Genomic DNA, 19,463 nt, shown 5'->3' with positions numbered 1-19,463 from the left:
AATATTTTATTTAGTGTGCATATTTTCATTCACAGATTCATGTATTTTCATATTTTAACATTTTATAAGGAAATAGTTCAAATCAATACTATTTAAATCAATGTATGTGTAGATTTTAGACATAAAACAGTTTGGGAGGAGAGGAAGGATTATGGCTTTCATGTCTGCCCCCCCCCCCCCGAGCAACTCTTGCGCTTCTCCTGGAGGTCCTGTCTCACCATTTGAAAACCATTGCACTACATGATTACAATAGTGTGATTCCACTTTAACTGCCATGGTTCCACTCCATAGAATCCAGGGATTTGCAGTTTGGAAAGCAGGGGGGCATTTAAGAATTCTCAACCAGAGCAGATCACAACCCCCCGGATTCTGTAGGATGTTGCCATAACAGTTAAAGTGAAATACAGCACAATAATTGTGTAGTGTTAAAGAGCTCCTGGAACTGCAGATTCTCAGACCAGGAATTTTAGGGGTTAAGGGATAGAAGCTTCTCTTTTTCCTTTGTTATTCCCAGAAGTTCAGGATGGGAGATGGAGAGAGATATGAACGCAAGGCAGGAAACTAATTCCCAGGTTGTACGGAGCAATAAAATGTGATCTGTTGCAGACAGGTACAATCTATATTATGAGAGTAGGAGGCACATAGCGGTAGAGTGTGTGAAAGCAGAGCTTGGAAAAGTTACCTATTTGAACGACAACACTCAGAATTTTCAAGCAATCTTAGTTAGGGGATTTTGAGGAGTATAGTAATGTCTAAACTTTATGGTAAAGGTCTTAGATTGTATGCCTGGGAAAGACCTAAGCTTGAAACCTCTCAACTAGATGGCCCACTGGTCCAATTCAATATTAATCCACTTCTTAAATTCCAGGGCATATGGGACAATCCTATATATGTCAACTCAGAAATGAACAAGATATTGATGTTGATTTATAAGGACCCTAAATGGGTTGGGGGCATAGTATTTGTTAGAGTGACTCTCCTGGCATGCCTAGGCCAGAATATGAACAAGCCAGAAACATGTCAAAAGACCCCAGCACCCAGAAAATGAGGATGATATTTCAGAGAATCATCCAAGAGAGGAACAGCCTTTGAAATCTTTGAAATGAGTCCCACTCCTGGTCTTGTTTGTGAGTGATAGCTGGAGAGTAACTGTCACAATTTGGCAAGGACAGTCATATTACTGTATTATTATTCCACTTTTTTCTCCCCAAATTGGGACTCAGAGCAGCTTACAATTTGAAAGAACAGTACTATTAAAAACATACAAAAGAGAGCATTAAAATAGAATTGAATTATTACAGTATTAAAACAGATCACTCATTAAAAGAATAAAATGCAGGTAAAAAGATAAAAACACTTAAAAACAGTACACTATAAAACAGTATAATACTCCAGCTCATTTTTTAAAGACTTTCTGTTTTAAAAACCTGTCTAAGGTGCTTTACAGATGGCCCCTAAGGGGTGGAGGGATGCTGCCCCTTTCCCTGCCATATTGGAGATACAGCAACCGCACGGTGACATAGCTGCCGGTGCCACGGCTTTTTGGCACTCCTTTGGCACGGTGCATGTACACACTGTGCCAAGGGAGCACCATGATGCCTCCTGCCAGGTGGTGGGGCGCGCAGTATCACACTGGCATGGGGGCAGAGTCAGGAGTGCAGGGTATAGTTGCCATACCCCCTCTCTGCCTCGATGCTGGCATTTATCACTGGTCTGTTCAGGGCCTAAAAGATCCCAATGAATCCTCTGTCCTCCCACTTGCTTTTTAAAAGTTCCATTTTCACTCTCCTCCCACTTGCTCCTTTTGTCCTCAGCTTATTTCCAGTGCTGCAAACTGCGTTCAAAGTGCAAATTAATTTGTACTTAGAGAGGTCAAAATAAAGCTGCTTCGGGTCACTTTGGAGGTATGCTATTTAAATGATGCATGCGTCATATGAGGCTGGAAGCTGCTCCAAAGCCACGCTCCAGTCCTAAGGACCGGAGCACAGCTTTAGTGCAGCTTCTGGCCTCTTAAGATGTGTGTGCCTATTTTCAACTGTGAAATGTTGGCGGCTTGCCTGAGAAGACCCTATGAAATTCATGGGGTAGCAATAAGTCGACACGCAACTTGAAGACACATAAACAGAAAGGGGAAGAGTGGCTTGAGTGAGGGCCTTCTTGGTTGTGGGATCCTCATACTAGAATCATTTGTGTTTGGAGATGTGTCAAGCTTCTTTGATAACTTCATTTTGACAGTTGCGTAATATGTGCTACTTTATTGAAATCAAAGATATAGCCGTGTTAGTCTGTTAACTCAGTACTTGTAGCACCTTTGAGACTAACTGAAAGAAAGAAGTTGTCAGCATAAGCCTTTGTAGATTTCAGTCTACTTCCTCAGAGCCATTTGAGACTTAAGTCTACAAAAGCTCATGCTGGCAACTTCTTTCAGTTAGTCTCAAAGGTGCTACAAGACCTCTTTATTTATTGAGATTGTTACATTTCTCTGATATTGGATGGGGAAGCCTTTGTAATTTTTTGACTTTTTAAAAATATATATGATGCAATAGGTGACACATGGTCTGTGGACAGCAATGCAGATGTTGTTCAGCTCTGACACTCATTGGTATGGTGACAGTACCCCCAGAAGCTGTAATGTACTTCTTTTTTTAAAAGGCAGATGTCTTAATACACATTCCTTGCTTTCAAGCCAATTAGAACTCTTGGAAGCCTCCAGGAAATACTAGCATGTTGAAAATAAAATGCACACTTCCACACACTTTGTTTTAAAGCCCAACTCATGCCATGAAATTTAATTTCAGTGGAAGAGCAATGTGGGGAGGCAAACCACAATTTTCTCTTAAAGGCATTTATTTATCTATTTATTTATTTAAAATGTATTTATTTCTTTTCTACCTCTGATGTCTTCATCACTGGTGCAATTTGTCCATTGGCCATGTGTTACCTATTGCCTTTCCATCAAGGTGCACAGAGAGCATCCACCTAGAAGTGCAAAATAACCTGAAAACAAGCATGCCTTGTTTGAAACCCATTGGGCATTCCTTGTTTGAAACACAGAAATACATTTTCTTCTTGCTTTGCTGCATTTCTTTACATCTGTCTGTCTGTGGACATCTGTATTCACTTTTAGGTACATGCTCTGTCCTCCATTAGCAGCAGTCGCATATGGCGCAAATAGCATAAGAGGTAGTTTAAAATGTCTCATGTGAAATAGGCCAAGTATTTTAGATTGGAAACCAAACTCTGTAGTTCAAAATGGCAAATCTCATTTGTTTCACAAATGTTTGTGTTATTTTATTTCACTCCAAATTTTTCAGAAGTAATAATGCTATGGACAGGAGTGCTAAATGAATGAGTGAAGGGTGCATGAGAACGGGGCTTATGATTACGTTGGTAGGCAATGGTTAGACACTGTAGCTTCTAAAGGCAAGAGGTCCATGTGGCATAGTTAGTGTTCGATGCTGGCTTTGGAAACAGAATACCCAAGTTCAAATTCCTTTTCAGCAGTGAAACTCAAAAGCTCTCAGGGGGTTGCTCTGAGGACAAAATAAGTCCAACTGTGTTAGGATGAATGCTTGTGCCAGAATAGAAGAGAAATCTTAAACACATGGATAAAGACCCAAGACTGTTTTGGGAAAGTAAGGGCAATTTTCAACAAACAGATATAGGCACTGGGTTCCAAATGCACCACATGATCACTGGATGCAAAATACTAGGAAGCTGGATTATGGAATGTGCAGGAGGAACTCCTTTGTATAGCCACAAAATTTTTGTACCTATTTCACTCAGATGAAAGCAAGCAAGCAAGCTGCTATTCCTAGGATTCTGTTTACAGTATTTCCCCAGTGGATCTGCCAGTCCATAATTTGTAATTCAGACATGGCCTGGTATGTTCAACTTTAAAACACAGTGCCTGTGGTCCAGTAAGACACAAGCAAGCATACAAGGTTTCCACTGTTTATTCTGGAGATGTAAAGACCTCAGTTATTAATGTTTAATGCGAACAGACCATTTTGTTGTTGAATCAAGACAGGTTTCAGTAACTTCAAATAATGTGGCTACAGATGGCCACACACATATACACACATATAACTGAACTACAGATCAGCTTTGCTAATAAATGACACATAAAGGAATAAGCCAATTGCATCTCTGAGGCACGTCATCATCTCTTGGCACTTTCTAACTCTAGTCTGAAGATCGAAAGCACTGGAGGCAAAGACGCTGTCGAACCAGAAAGCCTCTCGGCTGGGTTTTCCTCTTCCTGCTCCCTCTAAAAGTTGTGGGGGGGGGAGCAGGGAGGGAAGATAACTGTTGTCTGCACTTGGATTTGCCATTCTTTTGCCCCACAGAGCCTCCACAGCCTCTGGCTCTTTTTGGACACTTTGAATACTGACTTTCCCTCCTCCTTGCTCAGTTGTTGTTGGTGGTGGGTTTGGGGGTGCTGGTGGCGTGCCCACACCTCACTGCTGTTGCCGGTGCCACCTCTGCTTCCCAGGATGTATCTGTATGAGCTGGATGATGATTCTGAGGTGGTGAGTAATGCCTTGGCTGATTTTGGAACAGCCCCTTCTACCATGTATGCCTCCCTATTGCTTTCTCTTCTCCCATTTTGCCTTGAACCTACCATCTAACAATGACTGCTTATAGGTTTCTCATTTTTTGTCTAACCCCTTGGCCCCACACCACCTTTTAATCATAGAATCATAGAGTTGGAAGAGACCACAAGGGCCATCCAGTCCAACCCCCTGCCATGCATGAAATCTTAATCAAAGCATCCCAGACAGATGGCCATCCAGCCTCTGTTTAAAGACCTCCAAGGAAGGAGACTCTGCTCTTTTGGACACCAGCATAAATAGTACAAAAAGCTACATGGATATTTTTCAGCCCAAATAAATCAAAAGCTCTGAAAACGTACAGAACGTTTGAAGGACTTTTAAGAGAATGTTGTCTTGTTTTTAATTGTAATTTTTAACATTACTTTTTATCCTTTTACGTGTATGTTTTAAATTGTTAATAGCTTAATTCTGTTTTAATGTTGACTTTTTGTTTGTTTTTAAGTACAGTTGGTCCTCCATATCCACAGATTCTTTCTCTGTGGATTCAGTTATCCACAACTTGAATATATATATATATATATATATATATATATATATTCCAAAAAGCAAACCTTGATTTTGTCATCTGTATATAAGAGATACTATTTTACTATGCCACTGTATTTAATGGGACATGAGCATCCACAGATGTTGGTGTCCATAGGAGATCCTGGAATCAAGCCCCAGTTGATACCAAGGGCCACTATACAGTCGCCCCTCCTAACTTGCGGATCTGAGATCCATGACCTCAACTGTGCACGGAGGGGTGACCTCCATTATTTCTAATGGCGTACACACCCAGGGACACACCCTATTCAGATCTATGAGGATTGAAAACATGCGAGCCTCTGTTTTTGCTGGGCGGCAGCAGGGGGGGGCAGCGGAATGGATTCCCCATACAATAGGAGGGCCAACTGTATATTGTAATCATTTTAATTTGTAATCTGCTTTGCATCCCAACTGTGACAAAAATGTGGGGTATAACTGCAGATGATAGCAGCAACAGAAGGAGCAGCAATAACAGGACATCCCTTTCTGAAACTTTTCAGGTTGTGTGGCTGGGAATGGAAGTCCTCAAAGAGCCAGTACAACTGGCTGGGTAAAACAGAACTCCCTGATTTACACATACACACCTCTCTCTTGCTCTGCACTAGGGAATTTGTAGTATCTTAGCTTCGCCTCTGTTTTAAAAATTGGATTTCATCCACATTTCATGGAATCATGACAGGAGTATGCCGGAAACCACCTCATCATTTTTGTGCAGAATCTTTTATTGTTGTTTTGTTGTTGTAGCTAATCTCCTCCAAGCCCACTTCCTCCTAAATGCCAGATGTTGGTGAGCATCAGGCTGATGTTACTATACTAGTATTAACCCTGTCATGTTCACACCCTTTGCAGGTCTGAATCTTGTGAGTTCTGCATAGGATTCTCAGAGTCAAAACTGGAATAGGCTCCTGTGTACGTAAAGTAGTTGTGCAGAAGAGAGTATTTCAGCAGCCGTAAATTATTATCTGCCTGGGTGATAAGCAATACCTGTTGAATTTCTCTCTTTTGTACAACCGTTAAAGGCACAAGAGTTCCCTACAGATTTCAGTCTGGCAACCCTAATTCTGCATATATTGACTGCCTTTCTAATTTGTCCCATTGTTGTGGCTTGGAGAAGCTCTATTACATGTGGCTTTCTCATCTGGAATAGAACCAGAAGGCAAAGTTCAGTTACAAACATTTGGGGAGAGAGTGGTGGTAAGAAGCAGGAAACTATTTTTACTCTGAAATACCAAGAGCTATCTGGTTTAGTCCTAGCAAGACTCTCATTTGAGAGCTGAACTTTGGGCTGCCGCTGGAGCAATTTGCTAGCCTACCATGCAAGTACTTTCTTTGCTTGATTCTGCCTTCCTCTTTCTTTATCTTGATTTTTCTTGGTGAGGATGGGTATCCAGTCTGCTGTACCTTTGGAAGGTGTTTCTTAATTTGAAAAGTCATTCTTCTCAACAGCACATGTGCTCTTTAAGTACAGTGGGTTCTTGGTATCTGCTGGGTTTGGTTATAGGACCTGATGTGGATAGCAAAATCCATGGATGCTCAAGTCTCATTAAATACAGTGGCTTAGTAAAATGATGTCCCTTATATAAAATGGCAAAATCAAGGTTTGCTTATTGGAATTTATATATTTTTGAATATTTTCAAGCTGTGGATGGTTGAATCCATGGATTCAGAAGGCTAACGGTAAAGGAAGACCAATGGTGTGAGTTTGAGTTTTCCTTTTATTCATTTCTGCATTTGGATAAAGGCCTGCATCGTGTTTGCATATTTCACTTTTGTTGTTGTTGTGTGCCTTCAAGTTGTTTCCAACCTATGGAGACCCTAAGTGACCCTATAATGGGATTTTTTTGGGGCAAGGTTTCTTCAGAGGGGCTTTGCCATTGTCTTCCCCTGAGGCTGATAGAGTGTAACTTGCCCAAGGTTTTATGTGAGTTTTATGACCGAGCTGGGAATTGAACCCTGGTCTCCAGAGTCGTATTCCAGCACTCAAACCTCTATACCATGCTGGCTCTCAAGGAGGTGTAAAAGACTATGGCAAAGTGTGGCTTTAACAAATGGGCACTATACCCCTGATGGCAAAGATGTATTTTTGAAAAGCAATCAAATGAAAAGAGTTTAGTAGATAGGCTTTTATTCTTGAGAAGTAGTCTGTACCGAATGGGGTTGGCATAGATGCTCCTGGCTTCCATCCTGCCAGATAGATTGACAGCTGCCCCAGGAGTTCTTGCTTCCTAGAGAGTTCTCAGCTCAGCTTTTGCAGTAAACCCATCTCCCACACTAGCTGCATGGGGGGCTGCTAATGAAGGTTGACATTTCAGACCCTCACTCTCACCCCAGTCAAGCTATGTGTGTTCAAGAATGCATGGAGATTTAATGATCCATTCATCAAAAGAATTATTATTTTTATTCCTTCTGAAAGAAGAACGTTAAAAAGAATCTGAGTAATTACAGATCTACAGGTTAATCAAAAAACACAGCAACAGTTCTATTAGACAGTGATTATGGTGGTTTTGGAGAGAAGACTATAACTTTCTGAAATATTTCATTTTAGCAACAAGAGCTGCTTAATGGAATAATGTGACTGTACTGAATGTGGTATTGCTCTGTCTAGGTTGAGGATAGTGGAGGAGTGAGCAACGACTGAGAAAGTTTCCAGTATTGTTGGTAACAGTTTATTTATTGTATCAGCAATTACTATGAATAATCTATAACATTATATTAGAATTAATAATTATTATAATCCAATGTACACATACTTGGAAGCAACAACCATTACATTTAGTAGTGCTTACTACAAAGTAAACAGGCATAATACTTGTAAGAGGATCAAGAATCTATTTATTCAAATACCCTTTTTTTAAAAAAAGGTTATTCGTTTAACTTTTTTCTTTTACTGGATTCATCATAATTTACTAATACAGAACTGGATTAGAAACAAAGTTGTTGTTGTTGTTGTTTACTCCTGCGTGTGATATTTATTAAAGGCTTTTCTTGCTTTACAGAAATGGTTAAAATGTAGTTTTAGGCAAAGTTAATTTCTTTATAATTTCTTTATAATTTACCTCAAACTCCACTTCTGAAAAACTCTTACAGGCACCTATCAGCAGTGGCCTGACTTACTATGAGTGGTAATGTTCCTGAGCCTCTGCCTGTAGCATATCCTAAATTTGATTTAATTTGGACTTTAAACTACTGTAAGCGTTCAAGTGATCCCTCACAATGCCATTCATCACTGCTTCACAGAATGATGTGAATTAATAATCTGCCAGCAGAGGAAACTTTCCATGCATCTGTTGAAGTAGACTACTGTCCACAAATCATTCTGCAAAATAAAACTTATTCAGCTTAAAAACATCAGACACTTGTTTCTGCTGCAGAAAACTAACATGTCTACTGCCCTGAAAACTTTGAAAGATATTATTTTGTGTAAGAAAAAATCCAGTGTGTAAATCCAGTGTGGCAGATCTGTTGTGTGCATGTATATACCTTCGAGTCTCCTGTCACCTATGATGACCCCATGGATTCCATAGGGTTTTCTTAGGCAAAGAATACTCAGACGTGACTTTGCCAGTTCTTTCCTCCACAGTATAACCTAAAGCACCTGGAATTCATTGGTGGTTTTCCATTCAAGTTCTAACCAGTGCTGATGCTGTTTAGCTTGAAAGATCATATAGGATCTGGTACCTTTAGGATATTTAGACCTGCCAAATTGCATAACCTCTAACATTTCACATATGAAAACTGGAACATGTGTGGCCAAACAGTATGAGAGTATGATGAAGATGGCAAAACTGTTTATGAGTAAAAAGGATGAATGCAAACTAGGAGAAGCTGCAGCAGTTTGCTTTTGCGTGAGCCTGCTGAGCAGGACAAGATTCTCACCCCTACCCTCTGCCTCCACTGAGTTAAAGAAGTGCAAACTGGAATATTATAAAAGCAGCTAGAAGAACTGGATGAGGGAGGAATCATTGGAACTATTCCTGCCAAATCAGGACAGTTGAACGGCTTGAAACTGCAGCTTCACACAGACAGAGGATGCAGCTACACTGTAGAAGTAATAGAGTTTGACACCACTTTAAGTATTGTAGCTTCATCCTGTCAAAGCCTGGGATTTGTAGTTTTACAAGGTATTTAGCCTTCTCTGCCAGAGTGCTGGTGCCCCATAAAACTACAAATCTGTACAGTGGAGCCATTGCAGTTAAAATGGCGTTAAACAGCATTATTTTTAGATGCATCTTCTGTCTTTGGCATGGTACATACCGCCAACAAGCGGCGTACCGGTGCCTATTTTAGGGTTAGGGACCATGTGGCAACCGCACGGTCCCTAAGCCTAATATGTGCCGGCGGCGTTACAATGGTGGCACCCTGTGTACACGGGTGCCACCATTGTGATATAAGTGATGGGTGGTGTCTGCATGTCACCGTACATCGTTTACATAACAAGTGTGCCATTGGCGCACTTGTTATGTCCTCCCTGTGGCAGAAAAAGAACCCGCCATGTGACAGAAAAAGGAGGCCGCCAGCAGGCCGCCCTTTTCAGGCGGTCTGTCCCAGGCCTATGTGAAGCTGCAATTTCAAACCTTCCAACTACAGTACAGTGTAGATATGCCCTTAAACAGACTACACCTCAAAGGAAATAACTTTCCAAGTGCCAAAGGAGTGCTATAAAGCTGTGGTGCTGGCAGCTACAGTGCCCTTTCCACAGCACAAAAAGGAGCTGCTTTTTATAAATCCTATTTGCACTGCAGAAAGGCCAGATTGGTGCGGTTGCCACATCCCCAATCTGGCGAAGGCAGAGGTGGCTGTAGGCTGCCCCTAAGATCTCAAAAGAGTTTTATCTGAAGACCACAAGAAGGATCCAAATAGTAGAGTCTTTGCTGATTTCATTGTGTATGTTTAGCCAAAGAGTAATACTCATTCTCACTCTTACCTTTACTCTCTTTCCTATAACTCTCTTTAGGGTTCTGCTGAGTCCTATACCAGTCGTCCTTCTGACTCGGATGTGTCCCTGGAGGAAGACCGTGAAGCCCTACACAAGGAAGCAGAGCGTCAGGCCCTGGCACAGCTAGAGAAAGCCAAGGTAACTACATGTCTGTTGGGTGCTTATAGGAGCTGGCATCCAGTATCTCTGGAAGGCACCATGTTGGGGGAGCCTGTCCTAATAAGTTGGTGGGAATGTTTAAACGCACCATATGTTACTGTAAAAATCCAACTGTCTGGTTGGCTTCAGAAGGTGAAGGGAAAGTAGAGTCCAAATGGAGTCTTTCTGAGGGGCTCCCCAACAGACATGGTGGCTGTGCATTTCTGGAGGGTTTATTCCAAAAAAGTAACTTTTCATGCTTTGGGTGTGGGGAGGCAGAGGTTTACACTTTACTCAAGTGGATCTCCTTCACCAACTTGTGAGAGTGGGAAATAGTATGGTGCACCATTTCCTTATGTGGGGGATCCATCCCCCCCCCATAAGGCAAATACCACATATGCTCTTGTACATGGGGCGCACGCGCCATTCCCTCTTCTGTTACGCAGCTTTCAGCATAAGCTGAAAGGCACATATAGCACACGCGTGTATGACGCGGGTACACTGTACTTTAGATTTCCCTCCCTCACATGGTCATTAATAGAAATAATGTAGCAAAAGCAGTCAAAGTAATGCAAAGTCTCACTGACTGATATCAATAAGATGTCAGGGAAAATCCATCAATATAATCATAATCCAAGTTTATGCTCCAACTACAGAGGCAGGGGAGGGGAAGAAATGGAAACATTCTGTGATGAAGTCTAGGAGGAAATTGATCACACAAAACAGAACAGGACTTCTTGTTAATCATAAGTGATTGGAATGCAAAAGTAGGAAACAGAGCAGAATCAAAGACTGTAGGAAAATTTGGCCTAAGATCAAGAAATGAAGTACTGTAGAAGACAAACTGATTGAATTTTGCGAGGCCAAGTTTGTTAATTGCAAACACATTCTTCAAGCAACCAAAGAGGCAACTGTATACATGGGCACATTTGCACTATTAAACCTAATTGACCAGGAGCCAGAAGAACTCTGTATTAAAGCCAGGGACATTGTCAGGCAGGAATGCAAAAATACATTATCTGCAGCCAAAAAGAAAGAGAAACCTCAATGGATGACAGATGAAACTCTTCAAGCACTTAAGGACAGATAAGAAGCTAAAGTAAAAGGTGACAGAATTAGGATTAGAACCCTGAATGCATCTGTTCAGTGGCTTGTGCACAGGAACAAAGAGAACTACTAGAATAATTAATGCAAGGAAATGGAAGATGACAACAAAAAAGGAAGACCAAGAGATCTCTTCTACAAGATCTGAGAAATGAAAGAGAAGTTTAAAACAAGAGTGGAGATGCTATACAGCCAGTGGGAGGACACATTACATGACCAAGTACAAATAAAAACGCAATTGAAACAATACACTGAAGAACAAATATGAAAGAGATGAAAGGATGACAAATTCAATCAAGGAAGAACCATTTGCAGAGATAAATGTACAATTTTAGAAAGTGAAGTGGAAGCTGCACTCATGACGCTTGGGACAAATAAATCACTAGGAAAAGATGGCGTACCTGGTCTATTCCAGCACCTGAAAAGGTCTCTCCTTTCCTCACAGCAGAGATGGTGTCAGCTAACACACTGTCTTTTGTATGAATGCTATCTCAATGGTCTCCAGAGGCTTCCATGTCAGTGAGGTGGTGTATCTGCTCCGGAGTGTAGCCTGGACTTTCAAGGTGCTATCCAGAATGCTGAACCTATTTTGTCAATAGAGTTTTGCACCTTGGAAAAGCTGCTTTACAGTTTGATATAAAACAAGAATGAATTCTGTGGCCCACTAGCATCAGAACTGCCATCGTTCAGTGTCCTCTGGCTGTGTCAGCATCCATGCTGGCAGATTGCATTACTCCAGGCATTTTTGTAAGAGTCCTTTTCCTTATTGCAATGGATCCTCTATAGTAGTTGCTTTCCTTTTCAAAGAGGAGCTCAAAGACTCTGTGCCCCTCTTGGTTCCCCAGACACTGCCGTGAATGTGACCCATCACCTCATAGTAATGCCTCTCATACTAAACTCACTACACCAGTTCAGACACAACTTTCTGACTATGCTACAGGTAACCACAACTGCAGTAGAGATAAACAAGATTGGTCTAGGAGCCAGCAAAAGGTCTATGACTGGTATCTGTGGGCTACAGCCAGAAATGTTGAAGGAAACCCATGTTGCTAAACACCAAAGCGAACTTGGATGTCACTTTAGGAAAAAGATATTCACTGGGAGAGAGCAAATACTTATGGGATTAATTGGGACAAGCACTCCCATGCTTTTACATCTCATTGGTCATTTTACAATAACTCTTTGCCATTTCTATTATCGCTGCCATTACATGACTCAGTGCTTCACACTCTATATATATTTTTCAAAGAGAATATTCCTCTCTTATCTAATCAACTGCACTCACAATTTCTTCCATTAAACCAGTTATCACATCTTCAATACAGCATCTTCAGGTCAGTACCTCTCTCTACCAGCAGTACTGATAACATAATCCGGCCCAGTTTTCTCAGTGCTGATAACATCTTCAGCTCCTGATGCTGTCACTGCTAACAGTGTCATCATCACTCTCCACAGTTGTTACCACTTGGCTCCTACTCAGCGTTAAGCTACATGCTGAGTAACATGTAAACATCTGGGCAGAGGTAGGTTATGGTGGGGGCTGCATGCTATGTTAAAGACCCATTAAATACAGTGGCATTGTGAAATGGTGTCCCTGATATCTAATAGCAAAATCAAGGTTTTCTTTTTGGAGTATATATATTCCTTTGAATATTTTAAGGCCATGGATGGTTGAATCAGTGGATAAAGAATCCATGGATATGGAGGGCAGACTGTACTTTAGACCCCCATACAAGGGGCCTGTCACCTTTTAGTACACAATACCTCTGATGCTGCACCCTAATTTGCATTAGCAATAAAAATGCAAGAATTAATTAAAAAAACCCAAAGCATTTAGGAGACCTTAACATTTAATGACACCTTGAATAGCTGCCATTTGAATCAGTCACCTGGTCTTTCATGAGGGCCAGCTCTGGACAGAACAGTCTGCAGACTTTAAAATCAACAAGCCTCCAAGGTGCAAAAATCATTCTTTCAAATGAAAAGTCCTGAATAATTCAGATATTTGAAATTCTTGCATCTCCTACAGGCAATTTCAGTCTATGTTTCCTTTCTGAAGTATGACTGCACCTTAGCAAGGTGTATACTACAGAATCTTCCCATCCCATTGATTTTTTTTAAAATCTCTCACTTCTCCTGGCCCTGTATTTCAGTAGCATCTCCATTATTTCAACAGATTTTAGTCTCTGTTCCTGCACAGTAATGGACTGTAGGTGCAAATGTCAATCTAGTATGTTGTTGTTGTTGTTGTTGTTGTTGTTGTTGTGTGCTGGTGTCACCATCACTGCCATATGTGTGACCATCACGTCATAGAAATGCCCCCCACACCTAAGCTCACCATACCAGTTCAAGTACTGTACTCACAACTTTCTGACCATGGTACAAGTGATGGCAACTGCAGTAGAGATAAACAAGTTTGGTCTAGGAGTCAGGAAGAGATCTGTGGCTGGCATCTATAGGGCTACAGCCAGAAATGCTGAAGGAAACTCATATTTCCAAATACCAAGGAGAACTTTGATGTCACTTTGGGATGAACATGTTCACTGGGAGAGAGCAAACATACTTATAGGATTAATTGAGATAGGCACTTCCATGCTTTTACATCTCATTGGTCATTTCACAATACCCTTTGCCGTTTTCATTATCTGCTGTTTCCATTGACTCTGATTTAGTGCAACCCTTTTGTTTGCTGTTGTTTGCTTTCAAGTTATTTCTGACTTATGGCAACACTAAGGCAAACCTATCATGGGGTTTTCTGGGGCTGAGATTGTGTGACTTGCTCAAGGTCACCCAGTAGGTTTCCAAGGTCAAGTGGGGAATTGAACCCTGAACATCAGAATTGTCATCCAGCACTCAAAGCACTATACCTCACTGGCTCTCATTGCAATCCTACCCTAGGGTTTTCTTGGCGAGATTTAATTCAGGGATTTGCCATTGCCACCTTCTTAAACTGAGATAGAATGACTTGCCTAAGGACCCCCACTGAGTGTCTATGGCAGAATGGGGATTTGAACCCTGGTCTCCTGATGTCCGGGTCCCACACCCAAATCACTATATCATACTGGCTCTCTCACTTCTCATAAAGATTTAATCCACTTTTATTCATAATTTTAGCCTCATCTAAGGCAGATCTAGTTTAATTAATAGGGTATCTGATGGTCGCAGCCCTGTCTGAGGTTCATGGGCATCCCATCTTTACTTCCACTGAGATTGCCACAAAGCTTGTATCTTCTTGTTGGTGGTTTTTTGCAATTGGCTTCAGCCCACAGATGTCTACAAATCCCTGGCTGGCCAGGCACCAGTGAATTAATTTGGCTAATGGCATGGTAACGCTTTATCAATGCAGGAGGCTGAGAAATGAAAGGAAAGGTTCACTTCTTTATTAAGTGAACTGGCCCCATCAAGCAGTTCCGCAAAAGCCAGGGCACTATGCTATGGGTTGGCAAGGCCCCAGCCTTCCTTGTAGCAGATCTGACTATGTGCCCTAAAGGTGTTTGGCTGCTTCTGTTTTTCCCCTCAGTCTCGGATGCTCGGGGGGCCCACATTACAAATTATCACTACAAGAAAGCATCTGGAAGTGACCTGTTATATGAGGAAGGCTGGGAACATTTTGTTACAGGGTGTAGCAGTGACAGAAATTGATTAATCTGTGGCTTACATCCAGTCATTAGTCCTAACAAGAGTGGATCTATTGACTGTGGCAGCTGTTGTCTTCCATGCCTGTGGGGCAGTGAATCTGGATTAGCTCAGACATTTAAGGAGCTATCCATGGTGCTGATCCCCATCCTAAATAATTGGGCTCAGCAGCTTGGGCTGCACCTGCACTGCAGAAATAATGCAGTTTGACTCTCCATTAACTGCCATGGCTCAATGCTGTAGAATTCTAGGATTAGCAGTTTTGTGGGATATTTAGCCTTCTCTGTCAGAGAGCTCTGGTGCCACAACAAACGGAATGCTCAAGGATTTTATTGCATTGAGCCAGGGCAGTTAAAGGAATGTCAAATTGCATTATTTCTGCAGTGCAGATGCAGCCTTGGAGACCTCCTTGGAAGTTCTCAGTATAGTGCAGAGCGGATTCACCATGCTTCTGACATCAGTGGTTTCAGTGGCCAGTGATGGAAGCCACTGATACATATGCACATACTGAGCGGTTGACTGAGTGGGTCTGCTCTAACTGGGGACTACCAGTTGAATTCAGGCCAGGATGTATTGCACTGATACCAGCTAAAACCAAAATTCAGTGAAGTGAAGAAATTTAATTTTAAAAATCAGCTTTAAAAAAAGAATCAAGTTTGATGGATTTCAAGCAAAACAGAAGGGAGTGAAGACTCCCATGTTTGTCCTCTTTTTCTTTTTCTTTCTTTTTCTTCTTCTTTTTTGGTGATGTTTGTTCCAATCTATTTATTTAAAGTGGCATTTTATTTTATTTTATTTTATTTTATTTTATTTTATTTTATTTTATTTATAGCCTGTCTTTCTCCTGGCACAGAACGCAAGGCTGTTCACATCAAAGGAAAACAAAGCACAGCTAAAACCTATTCAATACAAAAGTTAGAAACATTACATCATAATAAAAATTAAATAAATAAAAACTGAAACCATAATATTATAATCATTTAAAACACATTAAAACATAAAAGTGTAGCCACTACCACCATCCTCTGCAATTAACAGATCCTTCTGCCACAATAAGTTAAGAGGCAGAAGTGTTTGTCTGCTGATGGAGAGAGAGCAGACAGGAAACAAATTGAGCCTCCCATGAATTCCATGACATGGGAGCAACCACCAAGAGGATTATTTGTATTGTCCTCACAAAAAGCTCCTGTAATGGTGGCTGAACAGGGAGAAAATTTTTCCAGATCTTAAACGTTAGTCAGGCTAATAGGAGGAGATAAATTATTTCAGATAGACTGGAACCAAGACATGTAGGTCTGTAAAGGTCATAACTAGCACTTTGAATTGTGCTCAGGAACGAACTGGTAGCCAGTAAAGATAAAACCGCTCCTTTGAAACATGTATTGGGGCCAGGGCAGCCACAGCAGCAGCCCAAAGGCCCCAATCGGCACTTTTCGGGACCAGGGAGAAGCGGCAAAATGTGCTCCTCCCTGGTCCCAAAAAGGGGTGTCCTTGGGGCTTCATGCCCCAGGACACCTGGGGAGCCGCTGCCAGGAGAGAAAGGGGCCGTTCGGCCCATTTCTCCTGGCTTCGTTCCTGCAGCCATTTGGTGGCTGCGGGAACAAGGTGCTCCCCAAGAAGGAGCTCCGTTTCAGAGCTCCTTCCAGTGCCACTGTTAGGCTGCCACAAGCGGCCTGACGCGACGTGAACACCCACACCATGCCGTTTGGATGCGGCATGGCCGTCATGTCAAAATGGCGGCACCCATCTGTACAGGGCACCGCCACTTTGACATACGGAATACGTGCTAGGGTTGCGGGGCGTCTGTAAGCGACACCCTGAGGCAACCCTAGCATGTATCCAGGCAGCTCCTTTGTTTACTTTAAGGGTTTCTTCTTTCCTGTTGAAGTTGTCTAGGTGTTTGCCAATTTCAATGGCTTCCCTATGCATTCAGACCTGATAGTTGTTGGCATGGTCCAGAATTTCAGATGTATGTGTGTGTGTGACAAAATGAGGGTCCCCTCTATTCTGCACTTGATGGTTTTTCTAAGGCTCTGGTTGGGACCACAGGTAGTTCAGTAAACAATCTTCTCTGGAGCAACAGACCCTTCTTTGGCAGCAGCCCTGCAACTGTAACAGATGCAGTTAGTTAATTAAGCCTCCCAGTTCTTTCTCCCTGCCTTCCTCCACTCTTCTTGGCTCTCGGTGCAGGAAACAGGCTTGTTGCCGCAGCGGTCTCACAAATTAGGATGCCTGAGATGTTTTGGTCACTGGGATCCAGCCAGGCATGGTGGGTAGGAATGGGTGGCACCCAGAACACCGCTTGCTCTTCATCCTCTGGGCTGTGAGCCAGCAGGTTTCATCCTTTGCCTTGCTCAGCGGGTTTTGTAGCTATCTGTTGACTGCAGTCTCAGGTTAACCATGAGGCCTGATGTGAGGAGGGCAGTCTGAGGCCTCCCTGATTCAGGTGGGATTTGAGCCAGGAATTGCTGTCTTCTATTCTTACCAACTTCTCCTTCACAGTCAGCCAAGCAGGATGAGGAGCAATGCTTTAAATCACCCACTCAAAAGGCCCCTACACTGCCTCAGGCAACTATATTTGGAGCCTGGCTCATTCTGTTCAGTGAACATACACATTTCATATGGCATAATTTTGAATATTTTACTTTTAGAGTTACTTATGCTGTGGAAGACCAAGGCGAAAAACACGGAAGCAGTGAAGAACACTGAAACAGTACCCCCAAACCTCTGAAAATCTAATTCAGTCCCAGAGCATGGAAATAATCTTACTTTTCTGAAGATGCCGGCGAAACATCAGAAATAAACTCTGCTAGAGCATGGCCACATAGCCTGAAAAACCCACAAAAAAACTAATCTTGCTTTCTGTCTGTCTTTCATTTAATCTTTTTTCCTTGGACTAATCATGGGAGTAGGCATGCAGGTGGGGAGGTTCATAGAGTTATAGCCCCCAAAAGTAACTTTTCCAAGCTCTGCACAGAGTTCCAGGCTCATCAGCAGGACCAGCCTAAGATATTTTGCTGCTTGAGGTGAACAAAATGGTGCTCCCTTCTCAAATATCACACATAAAACCTGACCAGGTGGGCCAATGAGTATTGGTTCACTGTTGTCTGTCCATACCTGAGGACTGCATGCTAGGTGAAGGGCCACATAGCAGGCAGCATGATGTGCATATAGCACATGTATGTGTGTATGTACCTTCAGGTCACCCATCAATGTATGGCGACCCCATGGATTTCGTAGGGTTTTCTTAGGCAAGGAATGCTCAAAAGGGGTTTGCCAATTCCTTCTGAAATATAGCATATACCATCCAGCATTTCAGATGAGTTACATGTGTATGAATTGTATTGTATGTTTTGTATAATTTCAAGTAGTCTGTAACCCCGCTTCAATCCATTGGAAGAGGCGGGGAAACGTAAATTTATTATTATTATTATTATTATTAAAATAGACTGGAAGAAGAATGAAGCAAGGAGAAAGAACGATAGAGTGGTAATGATGTGGGTGCAATTTAGCTACAGATCTCCCTCCTGTTCCCTTTACCTTGCCAAATTCTCTTGTTCATTTTACAGACCAAGCCAGTAGCATTTGCTGTGAGGACAAATGTGGGTTATAATCCTTCTCCCAATGATGATGTACCAGTCCAAGGCATGTCTATTTCCTTTGAACCCAAAGACTTCCTTCATATCAAAGAGGTAAGTGCAATGATGGGTGAAAACAATGAGGGCCATCATCTTGGTGAGGGAAAGAGATGGCACACACACAATGGTTAACAAACATATACAACAGCCTTCACAGAGTAACACCCCCATGGCTGTCCCGCATCATCTTCTCTCTTTGCCTCCTTTTTTTAATGTCTCATGTTTCTGATGCTGATCTTCTCTGCTCCAGAAATACAACAATGATTGGTGGATTGGACGGCTGGTCAAAGAAGGCTGCGAGGTTGGCTTCATCCCTAGCCCTGTCAAGTTGGAGAACATGAGGATGCTCCAAGAGCAAAAGATGCGGCAGCACCGGCTCAGCTCCAGGTAGGTAGGAAGAAGTAAGGTACAGAAAGAGAAAGTTTAGGAGGAGATAGAGAAGGCTATACCACCCAAAATCTTCTGCACCTTTTGACTGGTTGCCATAGTTCAGTGAAATAATATTGATTTTCGCTTCTGTAAGTGCCTACCAGCGGTCACAGTTGTGGTACTAAGCTGGGTTGGCTATTGGCCTTACCTAATTCAAGGCTATGCCTGATCTTGAAAATGTTATTTTTGTGGACAACAGCTTTTTTTAACGACTCCTACTGGCCATGCTGTCTGGGGAGGTCTGAGAGTTGTTGCCTCCAAAAAGTAAAATTTCCAATCTCTACATTTTACATTAGCCTTCTGACACCTGGCATTTTGACTTCCTGTTGTGTGCCTTCAGGTTGACTTCAGCTTATGGCAACCCTATCATAGTATTTTACTTACCAAGATTTATTCAGAGACTGAGAGAGTGTGACTTTCACAAGGTCACTCAGGGAG

The 19,463-nt window shown here is 42.1% G+C and overlaps 1 protein-coding gene across 6 annotated transcripts in view; it reads left to right on the top strand.

Moving 5' to 3' along the window:
* CACNB1 (calcium voltage-gated channel auxiliary subunit beta 1) overlaps positions 1 to 19,463 on the top strand; it is a 64,042-nt gene that overhangs the window by 28,191 nt on the left and 16,388 nt on the right. For all 6 annotated transcript variants that reach the window (XM_042475340.1, XM_042475339.1, XM_042475337.1 and 3 more), the window contains 3 exons: positions 10,099 to 10,218; positions 18,528 to 18,650; positions 18,847 to 18,983. In XM_042475340.1, the coding sequence (XP_042331274.1) occupies positions 10,099 to 10,218; positions 18,528 to 18,650; positions 18,847 to 18,983 (380 nt within the window). The remainder of the gene's footprint in view (positions 1 to 10,098; positions 10,219 to 18,527; positions 18,651 to 18,846; positions 18,984 to 19,463) is intronic.

The sequence above is a fragment of the Sceloporus undulatus genome, chromosome 6 (genome assembly GCF_019175285.1).
Source record: "Sceloporus undulatus isolate JIND9_A2432 ecotype Alabama chromosome 6, SceUnd_v1.1, whole genome shotgun sequence".
Taxonomy (NCBI): Eukaryota; Metazoa; Chordata; class Lepidosauria; order Squamata; family Phrynosomatidae; genus Sceloporus; species Sceloporus undulatus.
The sequence above is the reverse complement of the archived record's forward strand: the minus strand, read 5'-3'. Positions and strand labels throughout refer to the sequence as shown.